Raw genomic sequence first — 24006 nt, 5'->3', positions numbered from 1 at the left:
TTCAGCTTCTATTTTGTTTCAATGAATAGTTATATTTCAGCTTTATTTCAGTTAACGAAAATGATTTTTAATAGTTTTCGTTTTAGTAAATAATACATCCACTGGTTTTAAAGGCTATTTTCCTCACAGGAGGATGTGATGGAGCTGAACAGGAGGCTCAATGCCATTGACAGCCAGTTGAGAAGGTCTGAACTTACACGGAAACACCTGGAAATATCCAACAAGAAGCTCCTTGGCTTTGCACAGGTAAACACAAACCACATTTTTTGACTTAAGGGGTAAACCTAAAAATTACCACATTATTTACTCGCCCTCATTTCATTTTAAACCTGTTTAATTTTCTTTCTTCTGCTGAACACAAAATATGATTTTTTGAAGAATTCTACTAACCAAACAGTTAACGGTAGCCATTGACTTCCAGTATTTTTTTCCACACAATGAAAGTCATTGGCTACCGTCAGCTGTGTACTAACATTCCTCAAAATATCTTCTTTTATGTTTAGCAGAAGAAACAAATTCATACAGGTTTGTAACATCATGAGGGTGAGTAAATGGTGACAGAACTTGCATTTTTGGATAAACTATCCCTTTAAAGTTCACTGTTGTATCTCAGTATCAGTGGTGCTTCAGAAATAAAATAACATCCAAGTTTAAAATGTGCACTCGTGTTTTTTACAGAATGTCCACAAAGTTCTTACCAGTAGCAGCTTATTTGGGATTGAAACTGGGTAAGTTTCTCAAGACAAACACTGAAAGTTGCAGTGTCTCTCTTGTCAGAGATCATGACTTACCGTCCTTATCCTACAGGTGCGCACAAGCATCTCCAGCGACTGATAGCCCTAAAACACCCTCCCCAATCCCAGACCCTGCCTGCCAGCTTGCAGCTGAAGCCAAAGAGCTCGTAGATGGTGTCTGCTCACTTTGCACTGAGGATCACAGTAAGTGAGAAATGTGAACTAGATCATCAACAACTCTTAGTCTGATTGTTTGAAGTCTGTTTGAGTGGAGTGTGACTTACATGATTTGGTACATAAGGACAATTTCTGGACAATTTGTTTTAATTAACTCCAAAAAAAAAAAAAAACAGCATATGCTGGTTAGGTATGTGTTGAAGCATGGCTGCTGGTTTAAACTGGTCCTTAGCCGGTCATGATGTGGTTTTAGCTGATCAGCAGCCATGCTTCAACACATACACTGTAACAAGATTACTGTGAAATTTACAACAACTTGCTGGCAGCAATTGGCAAGTAAGTTGCTGTAATATATTCCACAGTATGCTGACTGTAAGTTTAATCACAGTAACTTACTGTACTAATGTAATTTTTATACTGTGAATATCACAGTACCATAATTGCATTCAGGTTAATAGAATGCTCTTCTTGAATGAATTAATTCATGAATAAATTAATTTTTAACAAATAGTAGTTAGTTTACTGTACTATAATGAACATTACTGCTTTAATTGTGTGTAGTCTAAAAAGAAGACACTGTTTTTGTCACAAAAGTAACATTTATTGACTTTAAATTGTGAAAATACATAAAATAGCATAGCATACAATACATTTCAATTTTGTATTTTTCAGTGTGTAAACATTTTTTTATTTTGCATAAACCTAAAATTGTATAGATTCTAACTATAAAAATTTAGCTCCAGTATATATCAAACATTACATGACAAACCAGAAAATAGTTTTCATTACTGCCGCTTGTCAGAGAAAGTTTTAACAGCATTATAAAATAACAGCGATATCAGTTTATTTTATTTTGAGTTAAGAAGCTAACTTAGCAAAGTGTTTTCAATATAATTTTTTAATATCAGTGAAAATAAACAATTACATTTATACAATGGTGGCCAAAATTATTAGAACACTAGTATTTTCACCAGCTGAAATCTCACAGAAATTCCACTGGATTATTACAATTAAGGGCAAAAATGAATGTTTGGAAATGTAAACTGATATTTCCTACTTACACTACAGCAAAAGATAGAAAGAACTGACTTAAACCCATGTTTGGCTGGTAAAAACACTAGTGTTGTAATCATTTTGGCCACCACTATAAATATCATTCCTCATATATTACAGACATCAGTTAAGCTTATATTTCGTTATCAAAGCGTTTTAAGTAAAACAGCTCTATATGTAACAGGTGCAAACAGAAGAAGACCAAAAATGGGATGCAATAATTCTGGTTTCTGCGTGTGACGTTCAGCATGAATCTTTTTTTCTTTCCTGAGATGGACATGAGCTGGCATCATCTTCCTGTTATTAATGTGGAAGTTTATAAGCGAAACTGACAGCTTCATTATATTTTAAAATATAGAAAATCAGAATGGGGGTCTACATATCATTAAAAATATTTTCAGTACACAAATATCAAATGTCAAGGAAGGAATTTTATTTCACTATTTACAGGGTAGAATTTTTTAAATATCAATTTATTGGCAATTTATGATCATTTTTAAGAGCTGCACAAGTAAAATAAACACAGTATGAGTGGGGTTGGACAACGTACGGTAACATATTAAGCCATAAAATGACAGTTCAGACAAAGGTTTTCACACAAAAAATTCTGATACTGAACTGTATTTCAGCTTTTATATCAATTAAAAGAGATAAATCAAGTATATCATTTATTTATAAATTTATTTAAAATATAAATGTTACTGTCTTAATTGTTTAGATATTTAGAAGGCACATTAACTTTTCACATTTACAACTCTTCTTGTAAATTTTTTCTGCATAAAAACATGGGCCAATAACTAATAATTTGACCATAAACAGCTCAAAAAATGTATTGTAAATAAAAATTCATCCTCTGTCACGAGGTGGCGCTTCAGAAGCGCTGGAATATTACGGCATAACATCTCGAGTGAAAACTATAAATGTAACAATAATGACAAAAAATATGGAAAAATAAAGAGCTACTTTACCTTTCTGAGGTCAAATTGGAAAAAATACACACATTACGTCGGTTAATCCAGCTGAGAGAAAAAATGCAGATCACAACTACTGTATTATGATTCACAGGAAAATATAATTTTACTGTAGAATTTCCCGCGGTTGTATTTTACCCATGATGCATTGCCGATTTACAGGAACATGCTGTATACATATTCCACAGTATGGATTTGTTCATTTTACAGTAATAATGCTGTGAAAACTACAGAAATTTGAGTGTACCTAACCAGCATATGCTGTTTCTTCTTGTGTTTTCTCATCTGCAGTGTTATTATTATTCATGAAATGTTTGGTTGTTTTGCAGCATTAGTGCAGTATGTAGAGGGAGACGTTGTGAAGGCTGAAGAGGACTGTGATTCAGAGTGAGTGGCTGTTTTTGTTGTGTTATGAAGCAATCAGCATTTTCCCCTTCAACTGCTGCTGTCAGCTGAGTTTAGCTCAGGCCAAATGTTCATTTCACTGTCACAAAACCCTTCACTATAACTGCTGGCCTTGCAAAGTTTCTCAGTTATCCAGTTTGACAAGGAGTTTTGAAAAACACCAAAGCAGATGTCACGTGCTTCATATTTTAGACATATAGAGTTTTACATAGTATTAATCATGCCATTTTGAAATGAGAACAATCAGGGCAGCCTTGTCATAGGGTCAGTCCGAACCGAAGTACTCAAGGGTGCATTTCAGAACAACATTGGAAACCAAACTATATATATATAATACACGTGTGTGTTTAAATAATTGTATAAAAATAATCTATAAAAGTAATGTATTATTTCTTCAAAGAAATTAAAAGCTTTAAAATATTTAATTTTCAACTTAACGTTTTAAAGGGAACCCCAGGTATTGTGACTGTATGGCTTAATATAACGTAAATGATGTCTCTTACTGATATTTAGTGAAAAACTCGTGAAAGGTTTACATTATTTAAAAAATATTTGAACTATGGGGGTGCAGTTATTTCAATGACATGAATTGGATGCACTCTGTGAGCTACTGGCGCTAACTGTTGCTATTTTTACCACAACGCTCTTTGGAAAATAAAATACTGAAAGGCCTATGATGCCACGTTGTGAGGCTTTTGGTTGTAATTTGTAGTTGAAGGGGCAACAAGAGAAACAATGTAAGTCTTCACTGCTTTCCTAGTGATAAGAAGAGGAGAAAAGAATGGGAAGATGCCTGTGGACAAATAAAACTTCCTAAAGACCCGCATCTTTGTTCTCTCCTGATGCTTTTAAGGCTTTTAGGCAACTACAGCTACTGAAAGAGCTTACAAGGCAGAGACAAAAAAAAATGCTAGATGCAATTCTGGCAAGATGTAAACATGCCAATGCTTGTCATGACGCTGCAGCCACTGAAGGAGTTTCTCAGTGTGGATTTCACTCTATATTAATATATGATTGGTACAGTACTTGGTTTAAGCCTAGGCCTGTCAGCTCTTTCATTAGCAATGGCTATCGAATAAAGATTTTATTTTCCGAGTTGTGCGATAGTAAAAAATAGCAACAGGTAGCACCTGTAGCTCACATCATCGAAATAATGCCCCCCCCCATAGTCTATAATATGTATGAAATGATGTCAATTTGTCAAGTAATGTAAATCTTCCATGGGTTTTCTACTACATATGTGACCCTGGACCACAAAACGAGTCTTAAGTAGCACAGGTAGTTTTGTAGCAATAGTCAAAAGTACACTGTATGGGTCAAAATGTTTTTTGTTTTGTTTTTTGCAACAAAATATTAGGATATTAAGTAAAGATCATGTTCCATGAAGATATTTTGTAAATTTCTTACCATAAATATATCAAAACTTAATTTTTGATTAGTAATATGCATTGCTAAGAACTTCATTCAGACAACATTAATGGTGTTTTTCTCAATATTTAGATTTTTTTGGAACCCTCAGATTCTAGATTTTTTAATAGTTGTTTATCAACCAAATATTGTCCTATCCTAACAAACCATACATCAGTGGAAAGCTTATTTATTCATTACGCATAATTCTCAGTCAAAATCTCAGACTAGTTTTGTGGTCCAGGGCCACATAATTCAGTAATAAACATCATTTATGTTATATTAAGCCATTCAAGTTTTAATACCTTGGTTCCTTTTTAAAATAAATGACATTATAAAGAGGTTATAAATGAAAAATCACATGTAAAGGTACAACAGATGTCCAATAGTGTCAGCCATTGTGTGACAGTAACATTGACTATGATTGACAGTTATTTCCTTACCCCTTTTGTGGAAGGTATACGGCAAATGCTGCCATATCACCTCAGAATAAAACACACTCATAAACATGCTTATGAGATTCTTCATCATATTTACATTAGAAGATTACAGATTTACATAATGCCACACTTAATCTGCAATAACGCTTTTTTCCCCCTGTAGCCTCATTCCCTGGCCACAACCTCCTCCCCTCGGGACTCCTGCAGCAGAGCGGAGAGGTCAGTAGAGCATCTGGGATGGACTGACCGGGCTCACTCGGAACATCACGGTCAAACTGCAACAAAACTGTGGAAAATAAGAGACTGTGAAGATTTGCAGTTTGGTTTGTACTCTGTCGAGCAGTTATCAGAAGCCTGAGCTCTACTGTTAAAACTCATACTCATTTTTTAAAGCAGTCCATGTACATATTTAACACATAGCAGTACCGTGTCATAACAGAAAGGCAGAAACCAACCGAGGGCTTTGAAATCCGAGACACAGACAAAGGTGACTTTGAGATGAATAGCAGATGAAGCGGTTTCCACACACACTTATGAAGATGAAGCTATATTTCCACATTTCGACAACTGTTATGAAAACACATGTGGCTGTGCAGCTGACCTCTCTATTAGAGTTAGGTATATTATACAGTACATGTATTACATTTCATTTAGGGATCTTCGGGACAGTCCCCACTCGTCATCATTTGATATGATGCTTATTTGTATCTGTTCTAAGAAGTGCTATGACGTTTTGAAGATTTTATATTTTCAGTCCGAATCTTTTATTATTCACAGACATGTAGACACGCTCGCTTCTAAGTATGTGCGCGGATACGGTTGCTGTCATAAACCTTGTAAATCTTGCCGTCGAACCCTTCGATGTCCTTTTCATGTCTTTGCCGATCATGTCGGTCCAAGCTGGGATGAGCATTGTCACCCATTGCATTACAATCAGGTACGATCTGTTAAGTGATTTGGGGGCACCCTTCGTGGTTTGTTTCGTTGATAGACGGTAACTCGGGACTATACTGATTGTTCTGGGGGGGATTTTGCTCATCATGGCACTGGTGTCGAGTAATAGGAGTCATATTGCAGTGTTCCACCCCGAATGCATCCGTTCAGCTGAACAATGCGCATGGTTCGGGTTACTGTTTTCATAAGCACACTGTATTGAGCAGTTTTGTCTTGCCGTATAGGATCTACAGTCACTTATATCAATGTGTAATAAGCTGGTGTCATTCATTTCCTGAGGATAGAGGTGTACGGTTATGCAGAAGGTTTGTTGATATTAATAACAGCACATGCTCTAAAACGCTGACATGTAGTCCTGTGATTTTACTAGATTGCATCATATGTGTGGCCTAAATATCTTTCTTTTAATGTTTTTATTAAAGTCGGAACAAATATGTGATGTGGGTTTTGCGTTTTATATTGTATGTGGTGGAATTCAATGTGCTAGTGTTGAGAACTAGAGGATTTGTCTGTTATTTGCAAATCCACCGTGGTGTCTGCAGGAATTGCAGTATATGCGTGCCAGTCTACATTGTTGAGCCAAAGCCGGCTCCTGGTACAATTTTGAAAATGTATTTGGCTACCAAGGGTTTCATGCTGACACAGTTTTAATGCCTGTGTAATCTGCAACAGTTTACATATGTTTTTTTTTTTAAGTCTTGGCTACACACATATGTGACCCTGGACCACAAAACCAGTCTTAAGTCGCTGGGGTATATTTGTAGCAATAGCCAAAAATACATTGTATGGGTCAAAATTATTGATTTTTCTTTTATGCCAAAAATCATTAGGATATTAGGTAAAGATTATGTTCCATGAAGATTTTTTGTTAAATTCCTACTATAAGTATATCAAAATGTAAGTTTTGATTAGTAACATGCATTGTTAAGAACTTAATTTGGCCAACTTTAAAGGTGATTTTCTCAGCATTTTGATTTTTTTGCACCCTCAGATTCCAGATTTTCAAATAGATGTATCTTGACCAAATATTGTTCTATCCTAACAAACCATACATCAATAGAAATCTTATTTATTGAGCTTTCATATGATGTATACATCTCAGTTTTGTAAAATTTTACCTTATGACTGGTTTTGTGGTCCAGGGTCACATATGTAAATTTTTTATTGGGGATGCATCACTGAATTTGACATTCCAGTAACCCTTTATATGGAAACATACATAGTCATAAGTCATAGCTTAATCACTTTGTTTGCATTTTATACATATATATATATATTATAGTTTTTGAACCTAAGGTTTTTAAGTCTCTTAAAATATTTTAAAATGTTATTTATTCCTGTGATTTCAAAGCTAAATTTTTAGCTTTATTACTCCAGTCACATGATCCATCAGAAATGATTCTAATATTCTGATTTCCTAAAAGACATGTATTATGGTTACAAAAGCTTTTTATTTTAGATTAATGCTGCTGATGTTTTTTTTTTAAATTTCAAAGAATCCTGAAATTCCTTTAAATAGTTATAATAATAATAATAATAATAATAATAATAAATGTTTCTTGAACAGCAAATCAGCATATTAGAATGATTTCTGAAGGATCGTGTGACACTGAAGACTAAAGTAATGATGCTGAAAATGTAGATTATATATACATATATTCAAACAGTAAGAAAAGGCTTGGTGAGCAGAATAGACTTTGTTAATATCATTAAAAATCTAGATGAAAAAAAATCTAGTGTATATATATTCTCAAAATTTATCAACAAATACAATGAAAACAGTAATACTGTTAAATATCATAATTTAAAATAACTTCTGGATATATATTTTTAACATTGGATATATCGCTTATTAATTAATAATTAATCTTAGGATTTAAGAATTAGAATTGTTGCTCTCCACAAAGATGGCCAAGGCAATTAGAGGTTCAGGAACACCCTGAAACAGAGTTACACTACAGTAGTCATACAGAGGTTTTCCAAGATGAGTTCCATTCGGAACAGGTCTTGCAAGGGTCTATCAATGAAGTTGAGCACTCGATCTGTGCATCAGGTGCAGAACCTGGCTTCAAAAAACAGATGCATGAGTGCTGAGTGCCAGCATTGCTTTAAAGGTTGCAGAAGTAGAAGGTCAGCTTGTCAGTGCTCAGACCATATGCCGCACAATGCAACAAGTCGGTTTGCATGGGTGTCCTTATCTGAAGCTGGTTCACAAGAAAGCCCACAAACAGTTTGCTGAAGACAACCTGTCCAAGAGCATGAATTACTGGAGCCATGTCCTGTGGTCTGATGAGACTAAGATAAACTTGTTTGGCTCAGATGGTGTCCAGCATGTGTGGCGATACCCTGGTGAGGAGTACCAAGAAAATTGTATCTTTCCTACAGTCAAACATGGCGATGGTAGGATCATGGTCTGGGGCTGCTTGAGTGCTGCTGGTACTGGGGAGCTACAGTTCACTGAGGGAAACATGGATTCCATTATGTACTGTACATTTTGAAGCAGAACATGATGCCTTCCCTCCAGAAACTAGGCTGAACTGCATATTTCCAACACGATAACAATTCCAATCACACCACCAAGATGACAACTGCCTTGCTGAGGAAGCTGAAGGTAATGGGGTGGCCATGTATGTCTCCAGGCTTGCACCCTGTTAAGCATCTGTGGGGCTTTCTCAAGTGTAAGGTGGAGAAGCACCATGTGTGTAACATCCAGCAGCTCCATGATGTCAATACAGCGGATCCCAGCAGCCAGATAACAATGGTGCCAACACAAAATATTGACACTTTGGACAAGTTCACTTAGGGTGTACTCACTTTTGTTGCCAGCTAATGTGACAGTATTGGCTGTATGTTGAGCTGCACATATATTCAAGCTGCACATATATCCAAGTTTTATTTCTATAGTATTGAGATGTAGTATTATCCCTTGAGAAGATAAACTAAAATAGTTGCTGTAATGTGAGGGGTGTACTCACTTTTGTGATATATTATATATATATATTCTTAAACTTTCATTTGGTGATCAAAAATACATTGAAAACAGTAATACTGTGAAATATTACAATTTAAAATGAATTTTTTTAACATTGGATATATCACTTATTTTGCAGTAAGCATAAAACAGAAAATTAATGTGTTTTTTTTACTGCAATTATTAAAGATACTTCATAAAAATTACTCTTTAATTAAAATGTTGCATTTTTGGTGGAAGAATAAGGATTTTAAGAGTATGATTTATTTTCTTAAATATGTCAACAATTACATAATATTTTCCACATTTGAATAAAACAGCTAGACCATTTTATTATTTTATGTTAAGCTGAATTCAAAACTGTAGTACGAAAGTACAATTCACTAAGTATGCTTCTGTACAGAACAAGTCAAATATGACAACAGTTAACATTCCAACAAATAACAGAAAGCCATCTTTATATGAAGATATTCTCTGTGTGTGAGTTTCCCGAGGAATATTTTGTGCAAACAGACACTGATTTAGTCAGAGCTCGAACTCATAACATGGGAAGTGACACCCATTTACCATTGAAACACACCAATGGGCAACTTTAACCTCTTAAATCAATTCAGAATCAACTGAAAACATTACAAAGAAAAATCTCACATTTACTCAAAGTGAGTACAGTGATTGGTTCACCAATGTTTCTTTCATTTCACTATTAATATATAGCACAAATGTGCAATAAACTCGTTTCTATTTTATGATGCAGTCTTAAAGTGAAGCAGCGGAGGATTTAGTAAAACTACTGCCAAACACTGGGGTCAGAATAATGCTGGTGTTTGAAGGGCTGCAGTCCGATCTGTGCTAGCACAAGCATGAGCAGTCCTTGAGCACCCCTTCCTGGTGTGATGTATTATGACCAGCTGAATGCTACAACGGTGGATCAGAAAGGTCGCTGCAGGAAGGAGATGGGGGGAGAGCCAACACTTCGTGGACTGTGCAGATGGGAGTCATAAGAGCCCGGAGTCAAGCCCACGACTAAGTCTCCATGAGGTGTTTCTCCATGCAGGAAGTCATCTTCATCCTCCATAGACCCCTGAGAGACAAGATGTTATTGGATATTCTCGTAAGAGATTAAAACTGAGGTGAGATTTTTCTCAGAATTGTACGATAGAAACTCAGAATTATGAGATAAAAAGTCACAATTGCGCATCACAACGTCAGAATTGCATGATATAAACTCACAATTATGAGGAAAGGTCAGAATTATGAAATTAATCAGAATTATGAAATAAAGTCAGAATAACGAAATAAAGTCAGAATTTAGTTTTTTTTTTCTCTGAATTGCGTGATATAGACTCAATTGTGAGAAATAAAGTCAGAAATGCGAAATGAAAAGTCAGAATTGCATCGTAAACTTGCAGTTGCTAGAAATAAATTTTGAATTATGAAATAAGTCAGAATTTAGTTTTATTCTCAGAATTGCGTGATCTAAACTAGTTAGAAAAAGTCAGAATTGCATGACAAACTTACAATTATGTGAGATAAAAACTTCTTGCAAACGCAAATTTGCATCTCACAATTCTGACTATTTCTCATAATTTTGAGTTTATATCTTGCAGTTCTGACTTTATAACTCACAATTATGAGTCTTTATTACATTGTTCTGTGAAAAAAAAGTCAGAACTGCGAGATGTAAACTCAAAATTAAACTGAAATATTTAAAGTATCTAAATCCTCTCTTTGGCCTTTCTCACCTTTCTCACTTCCTTCTTGGGCACATCTATCATACAATCGGACGGCTCCTCCCACACCTGGTAGATTGGCTCAATCAGTTTTCCAGAGCTGTTGTAAAAAATAAAAATAACAAATAAAAAATAAAAAAAGGTTTTCGTGAACTAGTATTGCAAGGCTTGACAGGAATTAGCATCTATTTTTTTTTTTTTTACCTTTTCAGCATATATGGATCAAAAGGGAAGAAGGTATCCAGTGGGTTTGTATTAGTGGCCACCAAGTTGCCTCCTGTTGACAAGCTCATGACTGGCAACAAGTTCCGGTTGTTCCGCTCAATGATGGTGTAACAGAAGACGAGCTGGTACTTCCTGCCAAAACATGGGTCAAATTGTCATGCTTTTATTTTATGAAGTTTTTGTAATCTGATGATCGATCTCTCGTGCTGTACCTGGTGATGGCTGCAAACATGTTGGTAACAGCAGGTAGACAGACCCTCAGCGGGTTGAGCTGGCACATCACTATACGCTCTAGATTTAAACTCTGAAGGTACGCCAATCCTGCAGAAGGGTCAAATGACACAGAAAAGAACAAAAATCTAGTTTAAAACACATCTGCCAAATTCTTAGATGTGCTCTTTGTATTCACATTATTTTTCATTAAAACCTTTTGTCAAAAAAGTTCGAATTGCATGATATATTGCATGAATTGCAATTCAGAATTTTACCGCTATTGTGACATTTGTTTCTCACAATTCTGAGCTTATATCACGCAATTCTGAGGAAAACTCACAATTCTGCCTTTATTTCTAGCAATTGTGAGTTTATATCACGCAATTCTGAGGGAAAAAAGTCACTATTGCAAGATATAAACTCGCAATTGACCATATGCACGAATTACTTCCTTGTTTACTCAAGCCAGCTAAGTCATTTCCGGTCAACTGTACTGTGCCGTAATATGAGCGCACTTTGTTCGTTTTCTCTACATAATCCATTCACAATCGAAGAAAAGTGTTGTTTGTCTAAGAGGACCAAACGTCCATGTACACCGTTTCAAGAATGACAAATGCCAGTTTAAAAAAATACGCGAGTAAATCGGCTAAATATGCGCGAGTCATTGCTATGATTGACAGTAATAACCGGACCAAACAAATGTCAAAAAAAGAGCTTAAATGATTCAGACTAATTTCACAGTAACAAAACTACAGCAGTAGCAAGTTTGTGTTGGTTAAATATAGGCTATTAAATAGCTTTAATAAATATTTTATATAATATATAATATAATTTTATATTTAAATAATTTTAAGATAAAACTTAAAAGATGTAGTTATTAAATTTTATAAAATATTTCAAATTCATATTGATTCATATTAAGTGCATTATTTAATTATTATACCATCAATATTTAAATGTATTTGTAGTGAACTATATATTAGTATTTAAATAATTCATCTTTATTGGCTGTTTGTGTGTGACTTTCTGCACTTGCTATACTATATAAGTACTACAATTTATTATACTAGTAATTTTATAATAAATCGAAAAGCAAGACGTCTTGAAAAATATATAGGGATTTTAAAAGTCAGCTTCACAATAAATAATCCTCTGCTGCCATCTATTGGTTATATGGGTAATTCCATAAATAGACGTTGTTTTCCGTGAAGTCATTTTTGTCCGATGCCGTTTTTATGAATGAAAAGTGAGTCCCTGAAGTACATTTTATTTCACAGCTGTAGAGTTAGAAAATAAAAAAGGCTTTAAAATATTGCAATATTTTAAAAATGTGAAGGCAAGTTAGTGATTATCAAGAATACGATTAAGATGTCCTTGAAGAGAAGTATTGCTAGCTAGTTAATGTTAGCTTAAACACATTATGATAGTGTTTAGCTGTCAGCATTTAAATGTACAACTATGCAGATACAGAGAGTACGGGATTGCCAGGCTCCCCATTTTAATGATATGTTGTTAAATAATATGAATCTGAATGTTCATGCCGCTAACATTGTTAATAATGTTGCAATTATAATTTTTCTCAGTTTCTGATAAGAACGAGGCAGTAGATGAGTCTCAATAGTGTCCACCTAATATGTAGCACATAGAAAATGAGCTTCAGCGGAAGTTTACGAGCTGGCTTATCTTTATGCGGAAGTTCTAAAGAACGCTGCGTGCATAAGGTCAATTCTAAGACGCAAACTTTGCAATAGCAAGGAAAGTCAGCATTGCGTGATACAAACTCGCACTTGTGTGTTATGAAGTCAGAATTGTGAGATATAAATTTGCAATTCCGAGAACACATCAGTATTTTTTTCCCTCAAAATTAGACTTTATAATAGGGTTGCACGGTATACCAGTACTACCGTAGTATCGCGATACTAAAGCTTAAAGGAACCGTATGTAGGATTGTGGCCAAAACTGGTACTGCAATCACTTTTAAAATACTGTAGAATGGTGTATCCCCTCCCTCTCCCCCCCTGACTCCAGGTTGCCAGCTAAGCTGCAAGATCCAGCAGGAACCTAGGCTGCTACAAGGAGCTTCTAACGGCAAGTGACGAGTCCTACGCAGTATTTTTTTTTCTTCTGTTAATTGTGTTTATGCTTCACGAGAGATGTTTTGCAAAGTAATTATGTATCGCAAAAATTTACTAATGGCGATTAGCCAAATATTTCCGACAAATCCCCGACAGTAATCTGTTGCCGGACGTGATTTATGACGTGCTCACACAAAGTTTAAATGATTTGCAACGGTCGATTTGTCGAGTCCAGTGTAGACAGACTTTGGCCGTGATCACACCGAACGCGTTTTTGCAGTGAGAGGCGCCTTTTTTGAATGGTTTTCTGGCGTTTTCGACGCCTGCTGCGCCTTGCGTTTTTGCAGAAGCGCTCTGAGCGCCTGAAGTTGAAAAAAAAGCAAACCCATTGTCCAATCGAATGAATGGTGACGAAAGTTTACCGTTGCTTAAAAAGTCCGGAGACTGCAAGAAATGAAGGAGAAACTTTTGGTGTCTGTCGTGGGTAACCCGGAGCTGTATTTTTTAGGGTTTCTGCTAATATGACAGTTTAATTAACAGCAAAAACCAAAGATTTTAGAGCGCTGGCACTATAATCCTTTGATTTGACTGACAGGACAGCTGTTTTGGTCGTTGCCTAGCAACATAAAACAACGGCAGCACACTGCCTTTTTTTAAAAGTCACCAAAAAAAGTGCTGTGCGCCTCGCGTTTTTAGAACTAAAAGACGCGTTCTGTGTGATCGTGGTCTTTAGCTGTTGCGTCCGTTGTAGACACGGTGTAATACCACATTTCAGTCGAACATAGATTGTTTTCATACCCTGCTAGTGGTGCGATATAAAGCTTTTTATGAACGCATTTAGCACAGCCGACCGTGGAAAATCCACTGTGTACGGAAGCAAAGTTAGCCAAACATAGATGAATCTTATCTGTCCAGGAGAAAATCAGCAACGATGGCGTCTGTCTTCAAATTCTTCTCCGTTTTTAGCCGTCTCCATCTTTCAAAGGCATCTCCTATACAAATCCTTGTTTTATTTCGGACTTTGTCACGACGTATTTCGGATTCATAACGAGGTCTTTTAGGTTTCGTAACGGTATACATGTTTTGTCCGACACGTTCATAGCTGCAGCTGTAATTAGAGCAGATCTGGCAACCCGGATGACGAAACTCTACTGACTTCGTGATTGGTAGATAGCTGGAGGGTGGAGCCTCAGGCCAAAACACAAAATGACAACAATAACATCAGTTGTGGGCTGCAACTTTCACTTTTAAATGACAATATCCTGGCCGGACCACTGTTGTCAGTGATATAAGTATTTGAAATGAACATGATTTCTTAATGTCTAGTGACATGTCAGGGCCATTTTATGATTAACTGAAATAAATTTCTTACATACAGTTCCTTTAAAAATACCCGCGGTGCCATTGCATTTTTGAAACGGTAACGGTAGTACTGTCCATACGGTAGCGCGGTAAAATATGTTGTATGCACAGCAGGAACACTGTTTAAAATGTTCACTTGAACATGCACGCCAGCAGAAACATTACAAGTTGATTACTAAAATGTCTTTCTGCTGTGATTTGTGTAATACAGGCTGTGTATACGCTTTATGTGGTATTCAGTGTTTCTCGACGCTTCAGTTCAGTTTGAAATGAGAAGTTGCACGCGCACGTCGTTGTTCACGCTGCAGTTTATCAGAAGAGAGGGTCTGATTCAGACCGTCTGGTGTTATTTAAAATAGCAGCTCAAGAATCGATTATTTACATCAAAATATTTTACAAGAAAGTATTTTCGTATTTCTGTTCATTTACCCACTTTTAGAACAGGTGTAATAATTTGTTTCTGTAATCATCTTTGCGATCACGAATGCAATTCCATTCATGAACATAGCAGCTTTGCACTTTGTTCTTATCAATCATCATTTATATATTCACATTATAAATGAATACGTTTTAATATACCGGCTGCTAACTTGGAAATTTCAAGATATGCAAGCAAAAATGCTCCTGATAGTTCAGCAATTTGACACGAGCAAGAGTTAAGTGCTGTGTTTGTTTCATTTCGGTGTTCGAATCCGAATCGGCGTTGGTTTGGGCGAATCACTGATTCACTAAGCCATTCATAAAAACGAGTCATTTGATTCACTCCTGAAGGATTCAGCTGTTTTGAAAGAATCGTTTGAATGACTCAGTGATTCAATCGTGAACATAGCTGCCACCTGCTGGCGGTTTTGTTTCCCATCATATTACGTTCTTTTCCAACATATTTCTATATTCAGAGTTTTGTGTTTAAAACATTAATCTCATAACAATATTTATGCAATTATAAATACAGTCTATTTATAAATACCACATCTAAATACCACTTCATGCAGCTTCTGTGCAGTGCTAAGATGTTTTGTTTACATTAGTATTCAGAGAAAAACCTTGTCTGTTTACATTTTCATCTTTTTGTTTATGAAATTTTGATTATGTAGAATTGAATTATAAATTAACAGAATACTGCATGGTATCATGATACTTCAGCTGGTATAGTATCGTAAGTCATTTTTATGGTATCGTGGCAACCCTACTTTATAACTTGTAATTTTCTCATAATTCTGAGAGAAAAAAACAACAACAACTGCAAGATATAAACTCACAGTTTAAGAAAAAAAAAGTCTGAATTGCATGATATAAAGTCAAATTTGTGTGTTATAATGTCAGTTTATATCTCGCAATTCAGACTTTATAACAAAATTGTGAGATATAATCAACAGACAGGACAGAGCAGGTTACTTCTGGTATGAAAAAGGTCTCAGCTTTAAAATATTGTCATCAGAACGTATTTTATATCAACCGTGGATAGATGTCAACACACAATAATACAAGTTAAAGTCCACTGATTTGTTTGTTGGACAGAATAGAGGACTGCATTATGATTGGTCAGATCACCTGTCAATCAAGATGTTTGGGTCAACTGACCCACAAAGACAACTTGAAAACATGTTTACTTGTTTAAACAAATTCCATATTAACTGACCTTTCTTCATATTGCCCTCCAGAATGGCATTGTGTCTGAAGATGAGCGTGTAAAACACAGCCTGGCATGCTGTATAAAAGGGGCCATGCAGATTGATGTCACAGAATGCTTTGGATCCCGAGTCCTGACTGTCAATGTAAAGGTGCAACCAGGGTACCAACAGGTCCAGACAGGCCCTTACAGTCCTGAAGAAGAGAGGAAACTCTACAGCACCAGTTTTGACATGTAGGTTTTAAAATGATGTTTGAACCTGTGAACCCATTTCTCTTCCAAAGAACAACAAAAAGGCATTAATGTTTAATTGCTTAATCTAGGTAACAAACCAAAGACAAGAGAGATGATCAAATATTGAACTCCACTGAATTAGATAAGATAAAACTGCATGATAAGGTCACGTACGATACTGGCAGAAACTTGGCTCTCGCCATGAAGCTGCCCATGTATCCAGCAGCAGCCTGTCTCAGGATGGGGGCCTGGTTGGGGGCTTGTAACATCTTCCATAAATGATCCAAGAAAGCTTCAGCCAAACCCTAATAAAAAAAGAGCAAGTTATGCTTTTGTTTGTATTCAATTCTGTGTTTGAGAATGAGAGAGAAGTGAAAACTTACCAGGCGGAAGCTGCACAGGTAGAACATGTAGTACTGCACATGACAGGAAGCATGGGTGGGAAGCACCACCTTGTCAAACACGGACACCAGGTCTTTGTACAGAGCTTTGGTTTTATCAATATCTAATGTGCCTATTAAAACAAAAGATTCAGATACAAAGTTAAATTATAAATGCACGTCAATGTCATTTATAAAAATATGTTTAATGCTAATACATTTGAATGCACTTCTTTACATAAAGGTATAAACATGCTGCAATGTCATCCACATAAATAATTACACCGACTGCTGTTCAAAAGATTGGGGTTGGTAATTTAGATGTTCTTAAAAGTATTTTCTGCTCACCAAGGCTGCATTTATTTGCTGAATATACAGTAAAAGCTGTAATATTGTGAAATATTATTAATTTATAATAACGGTTTTCTCATTTTAACATATTTACAAACGCAATTTATTCCTGTGATGCAAAGCTGAATTTTCAGCATCATTTATCCAGTTTTCAATGTCACATGATTCTTAAGAAATCATTCTAATATGCTGATTTGCTGCTCAGGAAACATTTATTAAAAATGTTGAAAACATCTGCTGTGCTTCTTAATATTTTTATGGAAACTGTGATTTGTATTTTTCAGGATTCTTTTAATAGAAATTAATGAATGAAAAGTTTAAAAAGAACAGCATTTATTTAAGACTGTTTTCCGCTAGTTTCAGCCGATTCGGTTATCATTTTCACGTGTTTAAAAAGCAAATGCACTTGCTCTTATCGTTCATCGATGGGCATCCTGGTCTGAAACGAGACGTGTTCAGGCGCGCTACTATTTTAGGCAACGGAAAACGATTGCACCATTGACCAACTAAAACCTGCTCAAAAGTCAATGCCGCAGTATTTTTTATTATTTATTTAAAGGGCACGTTAGTAGTATGTGCCTATAGGGGAGTAAACGAAGCACGTACACTCTGCTTCTTACACACACAGGGACGTGCAGCAGCACACAAACACGCCAAATATTAAAAACAAAAGGATTACAATGTAAAAGATTATTATTGTGTACATGAAGTGTTCCGTCTTTGCTCTTGCAAATTCCGCCATGTAAATAGAGAATATGCCATGGTGCAAGCGCAACAAGCTTTTAAAGGTAACGTGAGATGAGACTTTGATTGGTTTATTGCATGTTACACTCATGACTCATTAAGAGAATAGGAACAACACTTTTGGACCATACCCCTGGTGTTTTTTCTATTGTTAAACTAGCAAAAGCGGACACACCCTGAGTGCACTTGTGCCATGCACTTCAGACCATGAGCTTAGATCATAAAATAGGGCCCAATGTATTTAATGCATCCTTTGCCAAATAAAATGAATTATTTATATATAATATATAATCTTACTGACCCCAAACTGTGGAATCATACTATTTTTTCTTTCCTAAAAACTGACTGAATGTGTTAAACTAAATTGTGTAAAATTAAATATTTTAAAGGATTAGTTCATTTCCAGAACAAAAATGTACAAATAACGTTATCACCCCTAGTCATCCAAGATGTTCATGTCTTTCTTTCTTCAGTAGTAAAGTAATTTTGTTTTTTGAGGAAAACATTGAAGGGTTTTTCTCCATATAGTGGACTTTTATGGTGCCCCGAGTTTGAACTTACAAAATGCAGTTTAAACACGACTTCAAACGACCCCATTTTATTACCTTGTCTTGTCTTGCTCTGCCTAAAGTTTTTTCAGATTCAAGACAATTAGGGCATGTTGAAAAACTCCCATCTTTTTTCTCCTTTCAAAAATTATTTTAAAATCATCCTACATTGCTGCAGAAGTACAGACCCAGTGTTTGTAAAAGTTCAGGCAGAGCAAGACAAGACGAGCGTTTGAGGTTAAAAAGTATATAAAATGTAATTACCAATCGTGTCCCTAGATAATACCCTTCTTCCTTGGCAGGGATCATTTACAGCCGCATTTGAGATCGTTTGAAGCTGCATTTAAACTGCATTTTGGAAGTTCAAACTCGGGGCACCATAGAAGTCCACTTTATGGAGAAAAATCCTGTAATGTTTTTCTCAAAAAACATAATTCCTTTACGACTGAAGAAAGACATGAACATCTTGGATGACAAGGGGTATCTGTAAATTTTTGTTGTGGAACTGAACTTCTCTTTTAATTGACTGACAGCCCTAAAAAACAACTTCTATGGTTCATAAAATGGTAATGCCCTGACCATTGACATGGCAAACGTCCTTAATAAAAGCCAGCAGGACAGTCATCATTGTGTCCAGTCTCTCTGCCACAGGATGGACCATCACAGCTTCATCAGGCTTCGATGAATCCAGTGGAGATTCGTTTTCCTCGTCCTGAATAAACCGCACAAAATGAAAAATTAACATGTGTAAGATCTAAAACTGTTCAAACATAAGAAAAGACTACAATATAAGTTAGAACTGAATTAGGGCTTAAAGGGTTAGTTCACCAAAAAAATGAAAATTCTGTCATTAATCAGGCATGTGATTGGATAAGGACAAAAAAGCAGGAAAATATACTAAGACACCCCCCCCCCCACGCCGATCAAATCGTTTTTAAATCAATAAACTCCTTTTAGAATCAATATTTTGTGTCAAATTATTGATTTATTTTGTAGGTAGCCATGTAATAAGCGGGATAATGTAGAGTTTGTCTTACATGTGCTTCATGAGGCACACACGCGCGGTCTCTTGCTCTCTCTCCCTCTGTCATGCACGCGCTACGCGGTCTCGCACTCACTCCCTCGCTCTAGATTCCAGGAGAAACTATTTATGGCCATCAGATTCAGTGAGCTATATATTTAATATAATAATTAAAATATAATTATTGATTTTTCATTAGACTAGTTTTTGGTGCCCCCCTCAGCACTCGGTACCCTACGCACAGTGTGTGATGCGCGTGGTGGGAGCGGCAGCGCTGAATGAACCTTATTGAAAAGTGTTAACTTACCATCTTATCAGTTAACGGTTAATAATCGGACAATGATTTGCGGTTGTCGGTTGGGAAAATTAACCGAAATGAGCATCCCTAATAGCTAGCAAATACAAGTAAGTTAATGCAGCTTAAAAATCCTGCCATAGTGGAAAATCACTCAAAATCGATCATCTAATCAATCGATAACAAAGTCAAATTAGTAACTTATAGGTTATATATAGACACAAGCAATAATACATACCCAGATCATCCGATCCGGCAATGTTCTAGTCATGATACCACTGTAGCACGAGAGCGACTGAGGTAACTTACACTACGCAGCAGGGAGCTTGATTGACAGGTGATCTGACCAATCATACTTCGCCATCCGCCATTTGCAAACGGTCGCAAATACGTGACATAGGTCACATTTTCAGGTTGAAAAATCCAGAATTCCGGATTAATCCGGAAAAATCACATCTCTGATTAATTACAAGGTGCAGCCATTTCAGGTTCTACGTCAGAATACATGCGTTGTGGAATCTTGTAAAAGTGCAGCGGAGACTGACAAGGAAGAGAAGAAATTGTTGAATAAAGTCCTTTCCATTCCGCACAAAAAGGTATTCTTGCAGCTTCTTAAAATTACAGTTGAACCACTGATGTCACATGGACTACTTTATCAATGTCCTTACTACCTATCTGGGCCTTGAACGTGTCAGTTGCGTTGCTGTCTATGCAGGGTCAGAAAGCTCTAGATTATCAAATATATCTTTATTTCTGTGTTGTAGATGACGGAAGGTCTTACAGGTTTGGAACGACATGAGGGTGAGTAATTAATGACAGAATTTTTATTTTCACCTGTAAAGCTGTACGTTTGGAACGTCATGAGGCCAAGTATATGACGACTTTCAATTTCTGGGTGAAATCTTCCTTTAAATTTGTCCCACTGAGTATGTTTTGCATATATGCGTTTGGTTTTGTTGTTTTCAGAAGGTTTTGGACTCACCATGTCAAAGAGGCAGTCATCCTGCGGTGCTCTGTTGGCATCTTGCTGAGCTCCACTTTCCATTTCTTCAATCTCACTCCGTGGTGCACTCACCTGAATGTCAAAAACAACCATCAAACATCTGCACAGTTGCATAGATATCAGTACAGCGACTGAACACAAGCCACTTACATCTAATGTTAGCATCTTGCTGATAATGAGCTCTAAGATGTCTCTCCTAATGTCAGGAATGTAGACCGAAACTCTCAGCAGGTTGTGAACGTAACACTCCTGTGTGGACAGACAACACAGCCTCAGTACAATCACATTCACACATGCAATGACATTACGTTACTCCAATACTGGATTTAAATGCTTTCCACAGAACTCACAAGTGTTCTGGAGGATTTCTGCACAAAAGGGAACTTATCGGACAAGATTGGCATCAGAAATCGACTGGTTCTGAAAGAAAAAGGAATGGTTTTATCAGTGACTGCTAAACTTCATGCTAAACTAAATAAGTAAACTGCTAAACTCTGCTACACTTTTGGGTGTTTTAAAAGACACTCACGATGGAACATATCTTGCAATCAGCTGCAAGGCTTGATGACACTGATCAAATGTCCTTGGCAGATCTGTGCGAATTTAAAAACAAATAAGGAATTTTAGTGTGAAGTACAAGGTATATTAGTGGCATCCTGAATCCTGATATGACTTCATTAGTTGATGACAGAAATAGTTATTGACTGATAATTAATCACAAAACACAAACAGTTGACAAAAAAAAAAAAAAAAAAGTACACCAACTTTCATCTTCGTCATCAGAATCTGAAAATTCCACATTTCCTTCTTGGATTTTTACTCTCTCTGAAAAACAAGGCAAAACAAAAAACAATTATTTAAGTGACCTGAACAACGTGAATGGAGTGAAGCATTAATAAGGGATCACAATAAATCTTACTGGGTACAAAATTAGAGACAACCATTCTGAGACAGGATCTGAGATAAACTGTCTGGGCCGACACCAGGTTACTCAGAAAAGCCAGATATTCTTCAACCACAGCCTGACTGCGACCAAGCCATGGCAGCTTCTGTATGGGGAAACATTTCTTATGTTAATGCACAGCAAAACTGACCTTATTGCTTTTGTTTATCTTTTGACACATTAGTGTTTTACTCACCAAAACAACATATATTAATTGCTCATGATCTTTGCCGAGCTGAGTGACACAGCTTCTGAATTCCTGCAGCCAGTTGATAATTTGAGCATCCTACAATGGGACACATAAGTGAGGGGAAATTTTTTTTAAAACACAAACTCCAGGCACACACCAATGATTTGTGATCAGTAAAGATTTTGATTCAGACCATTTCGCAAATGAATCATTCAGATTCAATCAAAAGTGACTCAAGTAACTCAGCAACATCTAGCCAATTAAAGATTTTAAGGCAGAACACACAGGTCAAAAAGTTTACATAAACCTCACAGAATCTGCAAAATATTAATTATTTTACCAAAATAAGAGGAATCATGATTATTTCCTATTTAGTACTGACCTGAATAAGATTTTAGACATTTACATACAGTCCACAAGACAAAATAATAGTGGAATTTATAAAAATTACCCTGTTCAAAAGTTTACATACGTATGATTCCTACTGTGTTGGTACCTGAATAATCCACAGCTGGGTTTTTTATAGCTTAGTGATAGTTATTCATAAGTCCCTTGTTTGTCCTGAACAGTTAAACTGCCCACTGCTCTTCAGAAAAATCCTTCAGGTCCCACAGATTCTTTGGTTTTTCAGCACTTTCGTCTATTTGAACCCTTTCCGACAATGACTGTATAATTTTGAGATCCATCTTTTCACACTGAGGACAACTGAGGAACTCTTATTCAACTATTACAGAAGGTTCAAACATTTACTCATGCTAAAGAAGTAAAAACTATGCATTTAAAGCCAGGGGTGTAAACTTTTGAACAAAATGAAAGTGTACATTTTTCTTATTTTTGTCTAAATATTCATTCTGGTAAAAACACAATATTAAGAATCAAGTGTACTGTATGCAAACTTTTGAACAGGGTCTTTTTTTTATAAATTCGGCTATTATTTTCTTTTGTGGAGTTATCTTATTCAGGTCAGTACTAAATAAAACATAACATGCATTTTTATGATCCCTCTTAATTTGGTCAAATAATTAACATTTTGAAGATTCTGCAAGGTGTATATAAATATTTGACCTCAACTTTTATTAAATCCATAACAATTTTAAGCGTGGAAACTTGCCTTAATATCAGGATCTGAGAGTTGATGCTTTATCAGTTCATAATCACTTGTATCGCCCTGTAGACACAATCAGTCACATCAGACATGTCAGGGCATGTTTTACAGACAGTGACATTTTATTAGTTCAATACTGTATTTACAATCTGTCCCAACTCACCTTTTGCAGTTTAGCTAAAGTATTGGCAACTGTGCCTCCAAAACGCACAGTTTTCTTTGGAGGTGTATTGAGGAAATCTCTGTTTTCAATTTCCATTATGTATCACAAATCGTTTTAATCTGCAAACATGAAACAAAACAACTGTAAAGCCAATGACAGCTAACAAACGTGACCTAAATCCACTTGACAAATCATTCTGGAAACGATATCCGCTGCCTCCACACAGTCAAAAAACATAACGTTACACAATAAAGCATAAAAGCTGTACGAAGATAAAATGAATACTTAAATGCTGCGCGCAGTTATAAAACGGAATATATCACCCGAATTAAAAGAGCACAACTTACCAAATAATGTTTATTCAAAAAAGGTATATAATTAAATCAGGCATTATAAGCGAGAAATAGCCACATGCGTAACCATGCCGAGGTGCGCACGAGCGGAAAGCGCTGTATTGTTGTGACGGAAGTAGCGTGTTTGGTTCAGTTGTGCTCGAGAATTGAAAGTTGTGCCATCTAGTGGTTTGAAGTGTAATGAATTGGTGTTTTGCATACAATGACGGTTGCTAGGCCAAGGGCTCTTTGGTAGATAGAGATAAAGCAGGTACGTATAAACAATTGAGTATTGAATTTAAAGTCTATCCACCTTTTTCTTTAACACGGTAGTGAGCCTATGGGTGAGA

At 36.0% G+C, this 24006-nt stretch overlaps 2 protein-coding genes across 4 annotated transcripts in view; one reads left to right on the top strand and one right to left on the bottom strand.

Moving 5' to 3' along the window:
• Positions 1 to 6580, top strand: part of LOC141334184 (syntaxin-binding protein 4) — a 64888-nt gene extending 58308 nt beyond the window's left edge. For all 3 annotated transcript variants that reach the window (XM_073839314.1, XM_073839315.1, XM_073839312.1), the window contains exons 18-22: positions 130 to 246; positions 679 to 728; positions 808 to 938; positions 3265 to 3322; positions 5351 to 6580. In XM_073839314.1, the coding sequence (XP_073695415.1) occupies positions 130 to 246; positions 679 to 728; positions 808 to 938; positions 3265 to 3322; positions 5351 to 5414 (420 nt within the window). In that variant the 3' untranslated portion in view covers positions 5415 to 6580. The remainder of the gene's footprint in view (positions 1 to 129; positions 247 to 678; positions 729 to 807; positions 939 to 3264; positions 3323 to 5350) is intronic.
• A 2776-nt stretch (positions 6581 to 9356) lies between these two features.
• Positions 9357 to 23776, bottom strand: rrn3 (RRN3 homolog, RNA polymerase I transcription factor). The gene is made up of 18 exons (XM_073833559.1): positions 23672 to 23776; positions 23325 to 23443; positions 23168 to 23224; positions 22063 to 22152; positions 21843 to 21972; positions 21689 to 21748; positions 21453 to 21516; positions 21274 to 21343; positions 21074 to 21172; positions 20903 to 20995; positions 19184 to 19316; positions 16965 to 17095; positions 16756 to 16886; positions 16357 to 16541; positions 11280 to 11388; positions 11047 to 11199; positions 10855 to 10942; positions 9357 to 10193 (listed from the first exon to the last, which is right to left on the bottom strand). Exons 2-18 carry the CDS (start codon positions 23418 to 23420, stop codon positions 10041 to 10043), a joined length of 1842 nt encoding a protein of 613 aa, XP_073689660.1. The 5' UTR covers positions 23421 to 23443; positions 23672 to 23776; the 3' UTR covers positions 9357 to 10040.
• Positions 23777 to 24006: the final 230 nt, after the last annotated feature.

This window comes from Garra rufa, chromosome 1, assembly GCF_049309525.1.
Source record: "Garra rufa chromosome 1, GarRuf1.0, whole genome shotgun sequence".
NCBI lineage: Eukaryota > Metazoa > Chordata > Actinopteri > Cypriniformes > Cyprinidae > Garra > Garra rufa.
This window is presented reverse-complemented; position numbering and strand designations above follow the sequence as displayed.

What these genes read in the sequence shown, in the direction of transcription:
- rrn3 (XM_073833559.1), bottom strand. Translation starts at nt 23,420, where the DNA reads ATGGAAATTGAAAACAGAGATTTCCTCAATACACCTCCAAAGAAAACT. An exon ending in CTTTAGCTAAACTGCAAAAG is followed by an intron (nt 23,225 to 23,324) that starts GTGAGTTGGGAC and finishes TTGTGTCTACAG; the next exon opens with GGCGATACAAGTGATTATGA. An exon ending in ATTGCAAGATATGTTCCATC is followed by an intron (nt 21,344 to 21,452) that starts GTGAGTGTCTTT and finishes TTTTTCTTTCAG; the next exon opens with AACCAGTCGATTTCTGATGC.